Source organism: Humulus lupulus, chromosome 7, assembly GCF_963169125.1.
Source record: "Humulus lupulus chromosome 7, drHumLupu1.1, whole genome shotgun sequence".
Lineage (NCBI taxonomy): Eukaryota > Viridiplantae > Streptophyta > Magnoliopsida > Rosales > Cannabaceae > Humulus > Humulus lupulus.
The window spans coordinates 8,620,007-8,642,070 of NC_084799.1; the positions used below are offsets into that span (position 1 = coordinate 8,620,007).

The following is a 22,064-nucleotide window of genomic DNA, read 5'->3' on the forward strand; positions in this document are numbered from 1 at the left end:
AGTATATTTTTCCTTGCACGTCGAGAAAGCCGCACATTGGATCACTATTGAAGTCTCCATTCCAACGTGGTGCATCAACGTTTATGATTCCAACCATAGCATGCTCAGTCCCACTCTGATGGAGGAAGCGATCAAGCCTTGGTGCTTATTGTTGCCTTCGTTGTTATGGTGTTCTGGCATGTTTGACAACCATGAGGACCTCCAGGTATATCCTGAGCAGAATGCAAAGCCTTTCTCATATTATCGTATTCCTCCAGAGGAGTGTCCTCAGACTAAGACAAGGTATTCCCTTATTTAATTAGTGGATTTTGAAATCTGAAAATTAAAGTTATTTTTATCTTCTATTGACACAAAATCGATTCTATGCAGTGGGGATTGTGGTATGTTTGCCATCAAACATATCGAGCATCTAGTTTCCAGGCTACCACTCGATACTGTTATCGATGAGAACATCCAGCATTTCAGGACCAAGTGGTGTGTGGACCTGTTCTATCAGAATTTGGCCCCGTGATGCTCTTTACATTTTTTTCTTACACATCTTGTATAGTATAGCATATAGTTAGTTTTGTATATTATTTTTTATCAAACAATATTTTTTGAAAAAGTTATTAAATAAACAAATATTAAATTCACATAATTTGACCTTTAGAGGTTTTTTCTTAAAAAAAATCATTTTACAAAATAGGTCTAAAACAGATTTTATTTTTCTTAAAAAAAAAGGCAAATGGTACAAACTTGAATTTAAATTAAAGATAGGAACTAGAAGTATCTATTTCTTAAATAGAAAAAAAAAATATTAGAGTGCTACTTATATGAGCATATATTTTGGTGTTTAACCATCTCATAGTCATGTGTACCTCAATTTTTCTTTCCTTTACATCTTTCTTATTATTTAAGAAAAAAAAAATATGAAGTGTTAAAAAGTTTTAAAATTATACTATAAACCCTTAAAAATTTTCAAAATAGAGCATCATTGGTGTAAAAATTTGACACTAAACTTGATATTTGTACAATGGTTTTATGTGTTGGAGACTGTTGAAGTGGTTTTTCGTCAGCACTAGATTAAGAAATCGAATAGGGAGATTAGTGCTAAATCATAAACCATAATGAAATAATGGAAACCGTAATGAACAACCAAATATGAATAGAGGAGAAGCAAAACCAATTAAATAATTACATAACACAATATTTTAAATCCTAGCCTTACATGACTTCCTATTGTGCCCACTACCACCACATATGCTACACTTACGTGGCTTGACAATCTTTTCCCCGTGTGAAGCATAGCGATTTGTCTTTTGCCTACCCAATTTCTGTTTCCTGGGCCTTCCTACAGGGGTTTTCTCAGCGAGGATGCCGACAACCGTATCTTTGATGCGATCAAGGATTACCCATTCATCCTCGTTCCCAACCGGGTAAATAGTATCTTTATAAGTGTCCTTCAATGCCTCGATTCTATAGTAAGGGGAACACAATGAGTAAATGTTTATGCTTCTTTTTCTGGCTGCAGCAAAAGCATGTACACAGGGTATCCCAATGGTTTGGAACATGCCACAAGAGCATGATTTTGTGGCCAAGTTCACCTCACCATCACCATTACCATCGACCACAAGAAATTCGTGATGACCAAGGTGTAACGCCCTGGATAGCCAAGACCGTTACACTGTGTGTTTATAAAGTGCCAGACTTGCTAATAAAGTCATTAAAGTAAAATCGTGTTACTGAAACTGTAGGGGAACTAGGGTTAAAAGCATTTTGGTCTCAAAAGTTAAATTTTCATTACTAAACATTGCTTATACATACGGGATCCCAAAAATGACAGTTTAAAAGTCGTTTACAGAAGTTACGAAATTTAAATACATTGACTAGCCATACTAAGGCAAAATGAGCAGTTAGGTAATCCTTGTCCTGACACGCTCCTCGACCATGGTGATCGAACAGCTGGCTATGTACATTTCACCTCGGAGCTCTCCACCTCAGGCTTGGTCCAGCTTGCTCTTGCCTTTACCTGCACCACGAAGCACCCGTGAGCCAAGGCCCAGCAAGAAAACACAGCATTAACAGAGCATGAACAACTAGTGACAAGTCAATTACACATATAGCATCTCATAAACTCAAGTATATCATCAATCAAGTATCTCACATACTAAGCATCTCAGCTCATAATACACAATGCACAGACGATAACCAGGGTTAACGCTCACAGGCTGCTCCCTCTGTTATCCTATTGTTTCTGGCTCCCAGTGGCCAATTCGCGCCCCGTGCGCTAAAGTCATGAACGGTACTCTTAGACCGCTTATACATGTCCCTTGGCATAATACCAACGATGACACGATACAACACTCGGGAGCACTTAGTCCCATTCAAAACCATACACTCGGGTGCAGTTTTCTTACCTTTAGTCTGAACGGTTATTGAATTATGAGCAACGCCCCTCAAGCACGATTCGTTCCCGAGCCCAAGCTTTTATCACCTAACCACAATCAAAGTATAGGGTTTCATAAATATCCAAATATAGGTTTCCAATTTACAAAACTAACTCCCACTTTGAACCACACACGCGCCGCGGCCCTTGCCTTGGGCGCCGCGCCTCGCCCCCTTGGCCGAACCTCCCTGCCTTCTTTGCATGCTAGGGCCGCGGTGCTCTAGAACAGAGCCGCAGCCCTCCCCTTCGAACCCAGTTTTTCCACCATTCAAGAGCTCAGAACCTTACCTTAAACCATCCCAAAACTCCCCAACTCTTAACCACCTAATTCCTAACCTCTTAGCATGATCTAAATAGCATAATCTCCCAAGAAAACATAGCCTAACCTACTCAATCACTTCCCTTCAATTTCTGCAACCCAAATGCTTAAACACACATAAACCAACCACCAAACTCAATCCAAGACCTTCAAACCAGAAATTAAAACTCACCTCTGTTGTAGAACCTCTTCACCAAACTGTAGCCAAGCCAAGTCTCCAAAATCTCCTCCTTAATTCAGCCTTAAACACCATAACCAAACTTGTTTCAGCACCCAACTAAACCCAGCAAAAATTCATAATTCAACCACAGAAAACAGAGTTAAATACTCACCTTAATCCCTGTTCTAAAGCTTGATAAATCTCTGAGCTAGACCTTCAATTCCTCACCCCCAAATCACAGAAATCCTAGCTTGTCTCCCCTTTGATTCACTGTATTTTTCCTTCAGTGTTTTCCTTGAACGTGAGCAAGAGAGAGAGAAAGAGCCTAAGTGCTAAATTAAGGTCGGTTTATATTTCTTCTAAAGGCTTCCGAAAGTCTGACTCACGTGTTAAGCTAACCCCGAGGCTCGGGGTACCGGAACCGTCCCCGAGGCCAAAATGGTAAAATCCCCCATTATTCCCGCCTAGACATCCTAACCTCGAATATATCTCCATAAATTTATTTTCATGTCCCGGTAACCCAATTCACTATCCGCTATCTAATAACATTCCTGACTTCTCTAAAGTCATAACTTTAAACCCCATTATGACTTTCCCGCTATCTGACCCTAGAATCGTCTTGAGTCGTGCTCAATGAACCTGTCCACATAATAATGTGGTTCTCACATTTATCACATATTCATATACCACATTTTATAATCATATAAACAATATTAAACACATAATTATTCATTAGATCACAATTATTCCAATAATGCCCTCCTGGCACACTAATCAAGGCCCTTAAGCCTTATTAGTGAATTTGGGTCGTTACACAAGGACTTGGACATCCAAAAAAAATTGCTTTATCACCTATTTGCTTCAAATCCTTTTCCATCTCAGGTGATAACACAGTTGTTGCTTTTGCAGCTCTTTCACGTCTATCTGCAAACCAAGACTGAAGAGTGAATCTTATGAATTCAAGAAAAGTGGCGACTGGAAAGCTCCTTGCCTCCTTGGTCTTATTGTTAAAGATTTATGCGTAGTTACTCGTCATGATATTGTATCGGTTACCAGGAAAATAAGCACTACTCCACCTTTCAAAGCCAATTCCCCCTAGATATTGAGCAATGGGCGGATCAATTACCTTAATCTTTTCAAAGAACTTGTGAAATTCCGTTCTTCGAAATGCATACGCTGCACACCCCATGATGTCTTGCACGTGGTCAGTTTTGAATTTTGCCACAACATTCATACAGATATGATGGTAACATGCACCGTGATACGCATCTGGGAACACAAGCTCCAAATAATGATTAATGCTTTTATGCCTATCCGATACAAAAGCAAGGTTCTCAACGTCCCCTATGGCTTCCTTCAATTTTCTCATGAAATAAGTCCAAGAGTTATGGTTCTCACTGTCCACCAATGCAAACGCAATTGGAAACAACTGGTTGTTTGCATCCAACGCAACAGCACAGAGCATATGGCCACCATACTTATTCTTCAAGAATGTGCCATCCACACAAATTACAGGATGACAGTACTGGAAACCACACCTAGAAACACCGAGGGAAAAGAAGCAATACAAGAAACGACCATCTTCTGCTACAAAATCAGTAATTGTACCTGGGTTCTTATGCTCCAAATGACACAGGTATCCAGGTAACTTGGAGTATGATTCCTCAGGTGTCCCTCTGACATACATAAGAGCTTTTTCTCTGCATCTCCACGCCTTCTCATAGCTCATTTCAACCCTAAAATGGTGCTTCATGTCCTCCCTTATGTTGTTTGCCATATACCGAGTACCATCGGTAGCAAATTTCATCTTGATTAAGTGCCCAACAACCCACGGTGATGCTTGACGGTGGTCCTTATCTCGAATTTCTTGTGAGCAAGTGTGTACTTCGTTGTATACAGTAATCTCGAACATTTCAGATCGCATTTTTTTCTTACCCCTCAATCTCCAACCACAATCAGGATCCTTGCAGGTAATGTACCACACATCAGTCCTAGATTTCTTCACCATAAACTCAAAATTATTCTTCATCGCAAATATGGATGCTTTGGTTTTCAATTCAAGCTTGTTCTGAAAGAACTTCCCAAGGTGCAATTCTCCTGAAGCTTTGCTGGTTGAGGAATGATGTTGATGTGAGGCCTCTATATCCTCTTTGGTGAACATGGATGCTTTGGTTTTCAATTCAAGCTTGTTCTGAAAGAACTTCCCAAGGTGCAATTCTCCTGAAACTTTGCTGGTTGAGGAATGATGTTGATGTGAGGCCTCTATATCCTCTTTGGTGAACATGGGAGCACTGCATGTTCTACGATCTTCACCTAAGTCCAGTGGAAAACTCCATCTAAAACTATCATCGGTTCTACTTGGACCTGGACGACTACTGCTGGTCCCAGGTGTTTGCCGGTCTTCTATTCTGCGCTCCTCATCTACCATAACATCTTAACTCTGTGTTGGAAAATTTGCCCTAACATCTGGCCCACCAAGATCTGTTGCATCAGCAACAGGATCGTCGTTGACATAAGGCTCGTAGCCATAGGGATCGTACTCCGCCGTGTCATGCACATATGAAGGATCTCTAACCAGGATATCTGTAATGCCCCGAATTCTCCGATGTATTTAACGGCGTGAACAGTAGGCCGGGAGGGCCGTACTTGCTTAATTATGTTATTAATTGATTGAATGCATGTATATGTTGATTATATTATGATATGATGTGAAATGCATGCATATGTGTCCATATTTCTTTATACAGGGGTGTGATGGTAATTTGACCCGTTGAGGGTAAATTGATTATTTATTCACATGTTGGTGATATAATTTGAGACCACATTATAATGTGGGTTTGTTCGAGCTATTTGGCATGAAACGATCAAGGAATGTTAATTAACGGTTTGGTCATAGCAGGCTTAAGCTCGGGGCTCGGGGTGTTTTAATGATTAGAGGGTTACCGGGCATTAAAGGGTAACGGGATGTGAAATATTGGAGTTTGAGAATATTGAGATTAGCGGGAATTGGGAAGCATTAATTATGATTAACGGTATAGGTGGAAAGTACCAAAGTTGCCCTTGGGTTGGCTTAAGAGACTTTTAAAGACCTAGGGGTATTTTAGTCTTTTGGCTTGGATATATGTTAAGCTTGGAAGGCTGTGGATAAACAGAGTAAAAACAGAGTGTAAGCTTCTCCTCTTCCCGTACCTTCATCTTGCTTCTCCTTCCTTGTGAGTTTTGTGAATTTGTTGAAGGTTTGAGCTTGGGAGCTAAGCCTTGGTACTTTGGGAGAGTGTTCCATTGTGGAAGAGCACCATAACCTGAACTTGAGGTAAGTTTTTAGCTCTTAGTTTCCATGTTTGCTCTGTTTTCGTTTTGGGATTTCAGCTTTAGAATTTGATTGTGGAAAGTGAGCCATGGGTGTTATTTGGGGGTTTAATTGTGTGTTTGGAAGAAGTTTAGAGAGGGTTTGAAGGGCTGGTTTGAGAGGAAAGAGCTCAGGGGAGAAAACTGGTTCGTGTGGCCGACTTAGCCATTCTGGGCTGAGCGCCGCGGCGCAGCAGGGGAGCGCCGCGGCCCTTGGCGTCTGGCAGGGGAGGCCCCTTCTGGCTGAAGGGCGCGCCGCGGCGCAGCAGGGGAGGGCCGCGGCCCTTGAGGTCAATTTTGCCAAAAATGTGTTTTTAGCATGGGGATTCAAACCTAAGGCCTCGGGATTGAACCTACTACTCGGTTGAGTGGTGTTTGAGGTCCCGGAGGTTAGGTTTTGGTTTGAGAACCTTTTATTATTCATTTTATTGATGAAATCCCATAATTTGGTTATGACCAGGTAACCGCTAAAGGACCAAAAAGTCAATCGTTCTCAGGGTTGTTCTTTTATTCGTTCTTGCTCGAACCAGAGGTAAGAAGACTGCACCCCAAATATGACATGCGTGGATATACATGAGGCATGTGATTGTGAAAATATGGACATGGATTGAATATAGAATGCTTAGCATATGTTGCTCATTTGTGCATGGCACTGACTTATTAGTCAGGTTTGGTAAGGGTTCTAGTATCAACTGTGAAGCTGTGACTTATTAGTCAGGTTCAGGGGTGGTACTGGGCACTGATCACTTTGAGCTGACTTATTAGTCAGGACGGCCTTAGCGTGTGTCACGCAAGCCAACAAGTTTTGATCTAATAGATCACCAGCATTGAATGGCTCAGAGAGCATTAATGCCAGACCGACCCCGAGGGTCGATGAATGAAATAAGCGCTTGGAGGCTAGTGGCTTACTCAGCAGCCACTCTCCCATCTGAATTAGTGACTTGCATGGCAGTCACTCAGTGTGGTTACCAGAACCTGTTGAAGGCTAGTGGCTTACCCATCAGCCACTCTTCCATCTGAATTAGTGACTTGCATGGCAGTCACTCAGTGTGGTTTATCAGAACCTCATGTGGTGTTTACCCATTTGTTTGAAAGCTTTACGCTCAGTGTGATTATAATGATAATCATTTGATAATGTTGTATAAAGTGTTATGTTTTCTTGCTGGGCCTTGGCTCATGGGTGCTATGTGGTGCAGGTAAAGGGAAAGAGAAGCTCACCTAGCCTTGAGTGGAGAGCTGATGTGGTAGTGTGTACATATGCAGCCGCTTGACCACCACGGTCAAGGTGTTCTCAGAGGAACTAGGGGGTTTACCCTATTTTTGCCGCTTAGGTCGGCGGGATTGTAACTTTACAACAGTAGTGACCTTTTTGTACTGAGAACAGCTTGTAAACGTTTTGTTTAGCTCTGCAGAGCAGTTTGTAATAAAAATCTCCATTTCCTTATTATTGGTTTTATGCCTTAACCTGTTAATTACACTTAGAGCACGTTTTTTACCAAAAGACTCAGGTAGTGAGTCAAATTTCCGGTCCACCGTTCACCGTAACTGTTCTGGGGTAGCCAGGGCGTTACAATATCACCATGGACCATGACATCTGGATTTGTCTCGGGAACACATGTTCCAACGTCACCTTGAGTTCCTTTGAAACCATGACATGGAGGAGAAATGTTATCTTCAAATCGAACTTCTTTATTAACGCTGGCAGAAGCTGATGCATTTCTTACACCTCCCTTCTTAATCAATGTGACACATAGAGGAATGAGCTTCTCTACAGATTTCGATGCTAACCCAATGAATGCACGCACATGCCTATCATTTTTTATAACAGTAGGTTTGACGGATTGTGATAGGCATGTGTACGGGACCTCAATTTTCAAGTCATGCACACATTTATCCACTTCAAGCTCATCATACAGAATGTCAAACAGTTGCTCATATGTCACATCCTTCTCCACGGGCAGAACTTGATTTTCAGCATCTCTGAAAATCCAATCCCTATTTTCGAGTTCACAAACACCATTGAATGCAACAAATACGGAAACTGTCGAATCTGCAAAAAAAAAAAAAAAAAAAAAAGGTCAAAAAGTTAAACTACAACATAAAACAGAAAATATCGATTTCTATCGATATATGTCGAGTCCTATCGAGGTCACACCTATCGAGTTTTATCGAGTACAATCGAGGACTATCGAGGCAAAAAATCCAATTAAACCCTTAAACACCTATCGAGTTTTATCGAGTACAATCGAGGCAAACAATCCAATTAAACTCTTAAATACCTATCGAGTTTTATCGAGTACAATCGAGGCAAACAATCCAATTAAACTCTTATACACCTATCGAGTTTTATCGAGTACAATCGAGTACTATCGAGGCAAACAATCCAATTAAACTCTTATACACCTATCGAGTACAATCGAGTTATTAAATCCAATTAAACTCTTATCCACCTATCGAGTTTTATCGAGTACAATCGAGTACCATCGAGGTACTAACATCCTAAACTATCGAGGCACGTCGAGGTCCATCGAGGACCATCGAGCCAGCATGTATGCAACACATCGAGACCTATCGAGTTTCATCGAAACTCATTAAGGCAGGAAAAAAAATCCAGAAAAAAAACGCACGAAGTATCCAAAATTCATTCCGTGAAAAATTACAATAAAACATGAAGGCATACACAGATCTGTTCGAAATAAGACAAGTAATGTAACCAGACAAGTTTCCTCACTACATATAACAAATATATACTTACCCATACGATTTTTTCCCCTAGATCCGAAATCCAAAATGAAGTTTCTTGACTTGAAAGGACTCACAACTTGCCCCTAGATTCGAAATGCAAATTAATGGTGGCTGACTTTTTTTGTGTGTAGGAGAGTTTGAGAGATAGAGAGGGAAAACATAAGAGACAGAAAGTGAAGACTATGAGAAAAAGAGAGGGAAAATTATGCCAAGGGTATTTTGGATAGTAACAGCATTAGTAGGACCAAAATGAGAGTTATATAGTCATAAATTATTTTTCAAACGGAGTGTCACTTGTAACGTTACAAATCAAATTTCCCATATAAAATTCCTGTGAAAGTGCCTCACTGTGCCATGTTTCTACATTGTAAGTGTATGTCGGCTAAAAGACTTTTTAAAAAGAAATAATTAATTATATGGAGGTTGCACGCAGTATTTACACTATACCTACACATTTCTTAAGCATGATTGGTCAGAAAAATGCCCCTATACTATACAGAAAAGAGAGAGAGAGAGAGAGAGAGCATTTCAACGAAAATAGGCTCTTGGATTAAAATTGAAAATATTCCACGTGGTGTGAACCGTGAAGGAATTTATTTGAAAGCTATCTTTTGTATTAAAATAAAAGATTATATAAGATATTTTGGAAACATAAAATAACACGTTCTCATTACAAAGCAGATGCCAATGAATTCGAAAAAAAAAAAAAAAAAAAGACTATAATCTAAGGGATGTTTGGTATGGGTAAAATGAATGTAGGAATAAGAATCTAAAATATTTTTTAAGTTTGGTTCAAATTTTTAGGAGGTAAAGTTAATAATTTTTGTGGGCCTCACATGTATTTTAAAAGTAAAGTGAATAATTTTATACACTTAAGTTTAATATTAATTACATCTTAAGCCTTTTTATACTTTTCAAAGTCACTCAACTACTCAAAACAAACACCCCTAAAAGAAAACTACTTAAGATATGCATATAGTAATGGCCTACAACAAAAAAATCACATCACTTTAGCAATTACAAATATGTGTTTATTTTTTTAGATCCTCCTAAACTACCATTCTTTCCTCTTTTTCTTTCTTTCTTTCTTCTCGTTTCTCTCTTCTTTCAATATGCCGCCCCACCCCTGCTGACCCAGACACCCTCACCCCACCACGCCCAAGCTTGTTTGCCACCAAATCACCCCAAAATCAATGGGTAAGTATATTTTGTGTGTATATTATGTTGGGTGTTGATTTTTAGCACTTATTAACATATTTCGAACATATATTTGGTTATTTGTCTGTTTATTTTTTTTGATTTTGTTGAAGATTAATAAATCTGGAAATTTCTGCATTTTTTTCGTATTAGCTGCCAAAAAATTGACGCACCTCACCAGACCTCAACAAAACTAAACATGAACATACCTCAACAGATCTCAGCAAAATTAAACATGAATATACTTCACCAGATCTCGCATGACCTCACTGTTATTCAACATGAACACACATCACTAGACCTCATCATTCATTGTCAAAGTACTTAACATGAACCATTTCCTCAGACCTCACCATGATTCATGAGGCTGCATGTTTTCCCATATCAGGCAGCGTTGTGGGACATCATTTTTGTTACTTTTACGGAGTTGACACCATGATCCATGTGACATTAGGTGTCAGAAAGCTATCTGTGGTCCAGGGTCACTGTGCTTGACACCTGACAACTATCCTCTTGGTCCGGAAGAGGGTTCTCGCATGGCTAGAGGAGGAAAGGATGGAGTAGGCAGTCTCGTTGGGAGACTTGGAGCATTATCCCTTGACAAAGTCATCAGTTGGTAATGCTTTTCAGGGGATTTACTCATCCGGTAGTGGTTAACTGTGATGAGAACTGATCTTAACTCCTGGGGAGCCTTAAAGAGATTCTGGGGAATATTAACCAACTCCTGAGGATCTCTAATGACTCTTAATTTGTGTCATATGTCACTCGGTGAAAACACAGACAATAATAATTATACACTAATTTATTAATAATTATGTTTAAAATTATTGTATTCCTAGAAATTTATTATTTTTTGTGTTGTATAATTTTTATTTATTTTTATAATGTTGGTGTATATTTTAAAAATTAAAAATTAATAGAAAAATAATTAAAATAATATACTTAATAAAAGATATATTTGTAATTATTAATTAGAGATAAAGATATATGAATTATTTTATCCCTTGCGTCAAACCAATAGAGCAACATCAAAGTTAAATATCATCAAAATAAAAATGAAGTTAGTGCTTGGTTGGAAAACCAAATTAAGACTTTTTGAAGTTGAAATTGTGTTTGGTGTCATCAATGCCCTTAAAATGTAACATCCTTATTTAAAAATAAAAAGACAAATGTATCATATGAAGTTTACAAAATTATAATATATAATGTTAAAAAAGTATTGAAAAAAAACCAAATTATATTAATTTTGATAAATTTTATACAATAATAAATTATATCATAATTGTTTTTTAAAGAAGTAAGAATAGATTTAAGACATCCCCTGGCATAAGACAAGAAACTTTTGACTGTAGCAACAAGCAAAAACCGGTTTGCGAACCGGGTGTATGGATTTCATCACATAAAAGTAATATTATTTTTAATGTGCAGTGATATGTACTTTTTTTTTTAGGGCAAAAATGTAATAACAAACTTTTGTTGGTATGTAGTTGTGAGCCAGGAAAATGTATTTTCTCTGGTAAAATTGTGTCAGTTAGCCCATCGCACACCATAATTTCATTTAAAATCAATTTTATCTTTTTTTTTTCACATGTTTCACCTTACATTGTTAGTTCATCTCCAATTATTACTTTAAATTTTACTTCAAAAAAACAAAATATTTTTTTTATTATTTTTAATCATCAATAAATAATCTAACTAATTAATAAATATTAATTTTATACATTAACATATATAATTAAGTAATGATAATTTTAACACTAAAAAAAAATTAATGGACTGAACTTAAATTGCTACATTATAAAAGTTAAACATTATATTTTAAAAAAAAAAAAATTAATATTACAGATCAAGATTTTGCAGAAAAGATATTGTTTCAACAAGGCCAAGCATCTCAATATACTTTTAATAGTATGACTCATTATTTTAATGATATTGGATGATCTAATAATGATCTTTCAGATTATTAAGTGATAATACTAGTTTATGTTGGTAGTAGAGTTATTTTGTTGTTATTGTTTTTTTTATTAAAAAAAAATCGTTGTTGTTGTTGTTTAATTATATTTAATTTCATTTAGTATTTTAAATTTAATAAGTTATTAGTTTTTAATTTTTGTTATTTATTCATGTTATATATACTTTTATTTATTTATTTAATTTATTAGTATAATATAAATCTTAAACTAAAATATAAAACATAAATATAATTATAAAAATAAATAATCAAAACATAATATATATAAAGATATAAATGTATATATATAAAGATATAAATGTAATTAAATAGAATTATTAAGGGTATTTTAGATAGAAATTTTTTGCCTTTAAAGGAATAGTGTTGCCTTCAATAATAAAAGACAATGTATATCTTGAATAATGAAGATATAGGCATGGTTCGGTTGGAGTGAGTATTGTGTAGTTTTTTGTACTGCACACTCGAATTTACTATGGCAGAAAAACTTTCTTTTGATTTAAAGGTGAAATGATAGAACATTCGAGTGAATATTAGTATTTAAATTAACAATTAAAAATTAATATTCACTTTAACATGATATACATAAATATATAATAATAGACATATATTGAATGAATGAATTTATTCCTCAAAAAATAGCTGCTTAATTATTCAATATGATGTCTTTAATGGAAGAATGACTACAAAAAAAAATGTATTTTTCCGCAAGATGATAAGGAGTTGATACTTGCAATTCCATTTTACCCATATATATATAGAAGAATTTTACTGGTGGAGTTCTTCATTGTTCTCAACTCGTGAACAGTTTTCAGCATAATTTTTTTTATGACCGTACATATTGTAGTTGTTTAGAGCATCCTGCAAATTTTCAGAAAATTCCGAATAGATTACAGTACCGAAAACTAGGTTCAAACATGTCGTTTTCCACGTGCATAAAAAAAATTAGTCACGCGTTGTAATGCCCCAAATTTCCTAATAAGGTTTAGGACCTTGATTAGGAGGCCGGGAGGGTCATAATTGATTTATTATGATATTTAATGATTATATGCATGTTTACGTGACTTATATTATTATATGATGGTGGATGCATATATATGGGTTCATATTTTAATTATGAGGGCATTTTGGTAACTTGGCCCGTTGAGGGCGTGATTGTGTATTTTGGGTGCATGGTTGTGATTAATTAATATAGCCATATTATAAGGTGGATTGGTTCGAGCTATTCAGCATGAGACGATCATGGAATGTAAGTGTTCGGTCTAGTCATAACAGGTTTAAGTTCAGGGCTCGGGGTGAGTCTCGGGGTCATTTTGATGATTAGAGCATTACCGGGAATAAAAGGGTAATGAGATATGATTTATTGGTATTTGAGAATATTGAGAATAGCGGGAATTGGAGAGCGTTAATTATAATTCACGAGATAGGCGGGAAATGACAGTTTTACCCTCGGAAGCCTTTAGAGGGATTTATTTGGCTTAGGGGCATTATGGTCTTTTGACCTTAAGGATTTATATCAGCCTTTGAGTTTTAGAAGGTTGTGGAAAACAGAACAAAACAGAGCCCCATCCTCATCCCTTCCTTTCTCTCCCGTACAAGCTTTTCCCTTCATTCTTTCTTTGAATTTTGAGAGCCCAAATTGAGGAGTTAAGCTAGGAGATCAAAGGTGGAAGCTAGGGAACTTGTTTCAGCCATTAAAGGGGATTCAAAATCGAGTTTGAGGTAAGTTCCAGCCATGAACTTTATGGTGTGCTCTGTTTTGAGCTTTAGTTTTGAGCTTGTGAATTTCTTGTAGAAAGTTTGGATTAATAGAAGTTTGGTTGATGTTTACTTTGAGTTTTGATGAGGGTGAGTTGTAGATGATGTTTGGTGGTTGAATTGGTTGTTAGGTTGAGGTTTGGGATAGGTTTGAAGGGCTGGTTCCAAGGGAAACGCAGGGGAGGTTTGTTGGTGCGTACTGAGATTTTGGCTGAACAGGGTAATGAGCCGCGACATGGCTGTGGTGCGCCGCGGCTCATGGCGTCTGGCAGAGAGGGTTGCCTCTGTCTGGGGGGCGCGGCGCGGCGCAGCTAGGGCGGGCCGCGGCCCTTAGTGACTTTTTGGCCAGAATGGTGTTTTTAGCTTGGGGATTCAAGCCTTAGGCCTCGGGGTTGAACCTAGTACCCGGTTAAGTGGGGATTGATATACTGGAGGCTAGATATTGGTTTGGGAACTTATGTTGATCATTTTTATTGATGGTATCCTATATTTGGTTATGACTAGGTGACCGCTAAATGACTAAAAGTTGATCGTTCTCAAGGGTCGTTCTTTTAATCATCCTAGCTCGACTCTGAGGTAAGAAAGCTGCACCATGTGTATATGTATGACATGCATAGCTATTCTTGATGCATGTTGGTTGATTATTAAACGTGACATGCATGGATGCTATTGGTGCATGTTGGATTGTTGAATATTATATATATGACGCATGAGAAACATGTGATTAGGACATGCTTTGCATACTGTGTATGATATCGTTCGGAGCTTGAGCCTCTGTGTTTATGCATGATCCTAATTGTACTAGTACCTGTTTAGTAAGCATGTTGAATACCTAGTTTATGGATATTGAACATGTGATATATGTTTGGTGGCTTGACTTATCTGTGTATAGCACTGACTAGTCAGGGATCGACCCTAAAGTCGATGAACATGCATTGAATGGCTCTATGGCATTAATGCTGGACCGACCCTAAAGTCGAAGAATTTATAAGCGCTTGCCTGGTCTAAGACCAAATGTTCATAGCCAGGGCATATGGCTACGGTGACTGTTTGTCACATGGCTAGGGGACGCTGTCCATAGTTACGACTCTAGAGTCGGGAGATTAGATCTAATCGATGTCAGCATTGAATGACTCATATGGGGTATTAATGCTGGGCCGACCGGAAGGTCAATGAAAATTATAAGCGCTTGCCTGGTCTAGGACCAGATGTTCATAGCCAGGGCATATGGCCCCGGTAACTGTTTGTCACATGGCTAGGGGACGCTGTCCATAGTTACGACTCTAGAGTCGGGAGGAAGGTTATGTTGGTGACCAATCACCATGCACCTATCCTGATCGAACTTATGAAATGACAACCTACCAGTTAAGCCCTGGTGACCCTATCGTCACATGGCTAAAGGGTGTTGTCCCGACGTTTGTAACTCTTGTGTTAGTCACCTATTTGTTTGAACTGTTGGTCTTGAATAATCAATACAATTACTATTGATATTATATCATGTTATGATGTGTTTTCTTGCTGGGCTTCGGCTCACGGGTGCTATGTGGTGCAGGAAAAGGCAAAAGGAAGCTGGACCATCCTTGAGTTGGAGAGCTTAGGTGATGACGTGTACATATGCAGCTGCTCGTCTGCCACGACCGAGGTTTAAAGTGGAACTAGGGTTAAACCTTTTTTTGCCGCTTAAAACGGCCTGTTGTAAATATTTTTCTATAATAGACTCTGAAACTATATTTTTTGGATCCCAATGTATATATTAAACGTTCTAGTGAAACGTTACATCTTAACCAAAAATTTTAATCCCTAAACCGCTAATCATACTTAGTTACACGATTTTGGTCAAATGACTCGATTAGCGAGTTTAGCACTGTTTACAAGGCACACCGTAACGGTCCTTGGAGTTGGGGCGTTACACGTGTGCAACAACATGTTTGAACCTAGTTTTCAGTACTGTAAACTATTCAGAATTTTCTAAAAATCGCGCTAATGCTCTAAATAGTTACAATATATACGGTCATAAAAAAAATTACTCCAAAAACTGTTCAAATGTCGATAACACTGAGAGTCCCACTGGTAGAGTTTAAGGTGAAGCTCCTATTAGATAATTATCATATATATATTTAATTAATTAATCATTGATATTTTCTTTCACTTAATTTACTAAACTTAGTGTCTTAATGTACTTTTAGGCAGTATCAATAGAAGGCCAAGAGACACTTGTGGTGACAAATTATGTTCTTAAGGTAAAAATAATAGACAAATTACATAATAATGATGTTAAATAGATTTATTTAACAAAAAATAAAAATTGGACAAGTGTTTTTTTTTAAACTACAAATTCTTGGTTATGTGTTGATACAATGATAGGGGATGGAATTCTCACAAAATAAATGATGAGTGATGAGATGTTTGAGATGAGCCAAGTCTATTGTCATTGCTTTGCTTTAAAATTGGGGTACACACTTTACAGCTTTTTCCATATAAAAAAAACTCATCCTATACCCAATTTTGTAAAAAAATTTACCCCTCAAATGATTTCATCCATAGAAATGAAAGTTTTAATATTAAAATATTACTCAACGGCTATTAATGCTTTGAAGTGAGGGATTAAATAATTGGCCTTGTTTAACTAAATTAGGGTTTATATATATATATATATTTTTGGATATTATGTTTTATCTTATAATCTGTTTAAATTTTATATTTTGATAAATTATTTTTTTTATATTATGTTTTATAAAATGGTTCAAATAAAATCTTAAATTTTATTTTGGTCAAAAAAATTTCAACTGAACTCACAAATAATTTATCAAATTAATAATTCAAAATAAAAATAAAATTATTATCCTTAAAAAATGTATTGTTAATTTTTTCTTTATCAAAATTGAGATTAATAATTTATTTGAATAATTTTACAAAATATAAAATACAAAAATAATTTTTTTAAAACACAAAATTGAAACAAATAATAACAAAAAATTACAAGATCCAAACACAATAAAATAAGAAAGAAATTGAGAGTGAATCCCGCCAAGAGAGCAAAAAAGAGATCTCTAGATTCTTAACACACAGTCATCCCTGGCTGGCATATCTCTTATTAGAAATTGCTGAGAATATTTTTAAAATTAATAATTGGAATTATTATTATTATTATTATTATTATTATTATTTTTCTATATGGAGTTACTTAAATACTTGCCACTAAAAAATACTTAAATAGTACGTTGTTGAAACTTGAAACTCGACCTCATCACCACTCTTTTAATCCATCTAATCTGCTTCTACGTACTCTAGCCGAGGATAATTCAAGAAGAAATGGCTAAATGCGAGAGAAGGGTTTTGTTGCTTTGCGGGGATTACATGGAGGACTACGAGGCTATGGTCCCTTTTCAAGCTTTACAGGCTTACGGAGTCGCCGTCGACGCTGTCTGCCCCGCCAAGAAAGCCGGCGATGTTTGTCGCACTGCCATCCATGGCCTTTGTGGTCACCAGGTCCGCTTTCCTCACCCCACTTCATGCCTTAACTTAATTACATCATAATCGCTCGTTTGGTCTATCGAATGCTAGTACTAGTATCGCGTAAACTGGTAATTTGATTTCTCATTATAATTGAAACCCAAATTAGGAAATGTGATGAACAAAGGTTAGGCTTAGGCTTTTACCCATTTTAGCTAAGGTCAGTGTATTCTTTATTTAAGAAGAATCAAGTTCTCTTGGCTTCCTTTTTTTGAGTTTTGGCCAAAGTTAGACCCGTTTCTGCGGTTTTACTCTTAATTAGAGTTTGCGACTGCTCTATGAAAAAGTCGCTGGTTATTCAAGATCAATTTGATTTATTATTGAATTTGATTTTGTAGCTACCTTAGTTTACTATGGTTTTATATGTTATACAGTATGTTATGTAGCTATGTGAGTCGTCTACCATAAATGGAGGATTTTAAAGTCGGTACTTGTACTTCATTTTTCAATAATGGCTGTATGCAAAATTCAATATCTTATCGTTGATGTAGGCTTTTATTTTATGAGAGTTAGATAGTTCTGTTAAGCACTTGGTTGGTTAGTAACAGTCAAGATTGTAGCTTTACAGTTCAGAGTACTAATTTTCTGACAATCATAAGCTTTAATCTGATAGTGGAAACTTGTTTGAACATGTTACGCAAAGTAAAAATAGGATTGATACCTATTTGTTTGATATCAATCGCATTCCTCTCACAGAATCCATTGTATATTTGAAGTTTTCTTCATGGGCTGGTGAGAGAAGTTACTACCTACTGTGTGAGAAAGAGCTGAGAGATCCTGTTTGTCTACCGGGAAAGTATTATTGTAGATTGGAAAAAGTTGTGGGGAATGTGTACTTTTTTTATTTTTATTTTCGACAGTGGATTGATCTAGGGGCTGTAAAAACCCCTGCCCTGATTGTAAGGGTTGTAATGGAAAACCCAAGCGAAGTTATGTGCATTAGTTTTCATTTGACAGGTCTTCTTTAGTTGCTCAAAAACAACAGTTATGTTAATTGTGCATTTCCTCCCTTAGTTTTTTTTATAATGATTCATTCTTCTTTGTTGCAGACTTATTATGAATCTAAAGGTCACAATTTTGCACTCAATGCAACTTTTGATGACATTGAATTTAGTAAGTATGATGGGTTGGTGATACCTGGAGGACGAGCTCCAGAATATCTTGCCATGAATGCATCAGTTACTGACTTGGTGAACAAATTTTCTGCTTCAAAAAAGCCAATTGGTTCTATTTGCCATGGACAACTGATCTTAGCAGCTGCTGGCTTAGCTAAAGGTCTGAAGTGCACAGCTTACCCTGCAGTGGGACCTGCTCTTGTTGCTGCAGGTGCTCATTGGGTAGAGCCGGAGTCCATCAAGTCATGCGTCATTGATGGTCACCAGATCACTGGGGTCACGTATGAAAGCCATCCAGAGTTCATTAGACTTTTTGTGCAGGCTCTAGGAGGCAATATAACTGGTTCAGATAAAAGGATTTTATTCCTCTGCGGGGTATGGTTTCTATTACTTTGCACTGCTATTGAAGCTATAATTTAATGAGAAAGATTATGTATGTGCATATATAGTTATTCTTTCTCTTGGAAACTATTAATTGATTTTGAGGCATTGGGTTTTGGTGGGTTTCTGTGTCTTCCCTCTTGTATGGCAATGTTCCGATGGTTCAAGTACAGATCAATTAAATGGTTAAGCTACTCCTTGTCTAGATATAGCAAGTGTGCTTTTCATTCCAGTCAAACTTGAAATTTCAGTTTGCCACGGTTACTGACCATGACCTGCTTTCTTCCATTCAAATTGTCAGGATTACATGGAAGATTACGAGATTAAAGTTCCTTTCCAGTCTCTTGAAGCTCTAGGGTGCCATGTTGATGCAGTTTGCCCCAAAAAGAAGGCTGGTGATACCTGTCCAACTGCTGTGCATGATTTTGAAGGTGATCAAACATACAGTGAAAAGCCAGGCCATGATTTCGTGTTGACTGCTAATTTCGAAGGTTTAGACGCATCAAGTTATGATGCTCTTGTCATCCCCGGAGGACGAGCTCCAGAGTATCTAGCACTGGATAAGGAAGTCATTGCCATAGTGAAGCACTTTATGGAAGCCAATAAGCCCGTTGCATCCATCTGCCATGGCCAACAGATTTTATCTGCTGCTGGTGTCCTGCAGGTATACATAATCATCTAACAATGAAATCACTTGTTAACTTGTTGATAGTTATATGTATCTAACTAAGTAGGTGCCCTGGTGCTATAACTCAAAAAGAATCTTAGATTTTGCCAACAATCACAGCATATACTTTCAGAACCATTACATTCTATATGAACTGAAGTCACCCTAATTTTCTTTCTTTCTTTTGCTGTATTTGTAGGGGAGGAAATGTACTGCATACCCAGCTGTAAAACTTAATGTGGTTTTAGCAGGAGCAACTTGGTTGGAACCTGATCCGATCGACCGTTGCTTCACAGATGGAAATTTGGTGACTGGAGCAGCTTGGCCAGGGCACCCTGAGTTCGTTGCTCAGTTGATGGCATTGCTTGGCATTAAAGTAACATTTTAATTCTCATTTGGCATTGAAGCCATCTTCATCTATACAGAATAGTAATGTATTGAGGTTGAGGTTATTGTCTGTATGAATAAATGACTGTGGCCTTGTTTTGTATGCCAAGAATAAATGATACTCACGCCTTGTTTTGTATGCCATAACAATGTTATGATGGGTGGCAATTCGGGTAAGATACAATAACCAAACCCGACTCGCAAACTTGACACAAATTGACACGATTAACTACAAAAATTTAATAAAACTAATCATTATATTGATTAAATATTTTGACACATCAATCATAATGAAGGTTTTCATTAAGGGTGTGTTTGAAATCAACTGTGTAATTAGTAATTACACTATTTTAAAATACAAATTGTATTGAGATGTTAAGTGTTAATTATTTATGAATTTTTATTGTCATGGTAAAACAGTTAGTAATTACACAGAAAAATAATATTATGTAATAAATATTGTTTAAAATTGATAGTAATTAGTAATTGCACAGTTTAATTATACTCAATTCTTGTAGGACTATGTGAATTTGAGAGTGTAATTGAGACCATTTAATTACATAGTTATTATGTAATCACATAGTTAAATAAACATGTCAAATTGAATAATTACTCTGAATTACACTAAAATTCAATTATAAAGTAACTTTTCAAACAGAGCGTAAGCGAGTCATAAGCAAGTAATTGCATTTAAGACATTGTCATGAGGATTATAATCCAAGTAAGAGACAATGAGCTTTATTTCCTCTAGCATGAAAAAAATAATTTAATTTTAGTTATTATATCATTTTTTCATGTTAGAAATTTAAAATTATTTTTTATTTTTAAATTAGTTTTTAATGTTAAAATATGTATTTTTATAGTTTTATTAATTAATTAAAATTGAGACAAAATTTGTATAAAATGTGACTTCAGCAACAAAAAAACTACTTAGAAATTTAAGTACAATATTTTATACTACTTAATTATTTTTGTTGTCAAAAAAATCACAGCACAATGTTTTAGACTATTTACTAACTTTTGTTGTAAAAAAAATTACTTATCTTTTAAATTACTTAGTGACTTTTGTCGTCGAAAAGACTATTTAATAATTTAAGTACAACGTTTTAGACTGTTTACTAATTTTTACAATAAATTTATCTGTAAAAAAATAGTGACAAAAGTACTAGTTCCTTTCAAATTGTTTCACAGTTGCAATGATTGTTTCTAATAAAATTTTAAAAAATATATATCATTAATTAAAACAAAATGAAAATGCTGATTAATTAATTAAAATTTAAAACTATCACTAATTCAAACAAAAACATATTAAACAGTTGATTGATTGAAAACCCCTAAAATAATTCCAAAAATTGATTAATTAAAAGTGATTTAGCCAACTATTTAAATAATTTCAATCATTTAATCAATAAATAAGATAACGTAACTATTTAAATTTATGCATATATATATATATATATATGAATTCAAAATGTGTATGTGAATTTGCAAAATTGAATTAAAAAGTATCCCTTTTTCTACAAGATTGCTTTGGTCAATTCTATTTAAATTATATGAAAATCGTTAAAATGCCGTTACTAAAAAATTTGGGGAATTTTTAATTTTGTATGCTAGTATATAAACTAACTAATCAATTAAAGTATAATTAAGGTCTATGAATATTCAAATAACAAAATCTCATGGCAATTCAAAAGATCATGATTTTAAACAATTAATAACTAAATAAAAAAATTAATTTAAAATAATGCTAATAATCAAATATAATTAACGAGTATAGAAAAAGTGTTTCATGATTATTTGCGTAACAATTTTTTCGGAATGAATTTTAACAATATTTAAATACATGCAAAAGAAATAGTTTATCGATAACCATATATTTAAATTCAAAATAATTAAATTCAAAATAATTAAAATAAGAGGCTATAAAAGCATCAGAAGAGAAGGGATTATTCATTTGAAAACAATTATAGTATTGAGAAAGTGCTTCATCAACTTTCACAATGGAACATTGTTTGGTTGCCAAGAAAACTATTGAAGAAGATGTGAGATTGAGGTCAAATACAAATTCAACCATACTACT

The 22,064-nt window shown here is 35.9% G+C and overlaps 1 protein-coding gene across 1 annotated transcript; it reads left to right on the forward strand.

Moving 5' to 3' along the window:
- Positions 1-17,135: 17,135 nt before the first annotated feature.
- LOC133790612 (protein DJ-1 homolog D-like) lies at positions 17,136-20,123 on the forward strand. Its single transcript, XM_062228299.1, has 4 exons — positions 17,136-17,410; positions 18,484-18,924; positions 19,232-19,594; positions 19,797-20,123. The coding sequence occupies exons 1-4, from the start codon at positions 17,234-17,236 to the stop codon at positions 19,983-19,985; spliced, it is 1,170 nt and encodes a 389-aa protein (XP_062084283.1). The 5' UTR covers positions 17,136-17,233; the 3' UTR covers positions 19,986-20,123.
- The last annotated feature ends 1,941 nt before the right edge of the window (positions 20,124-22,064 follow it).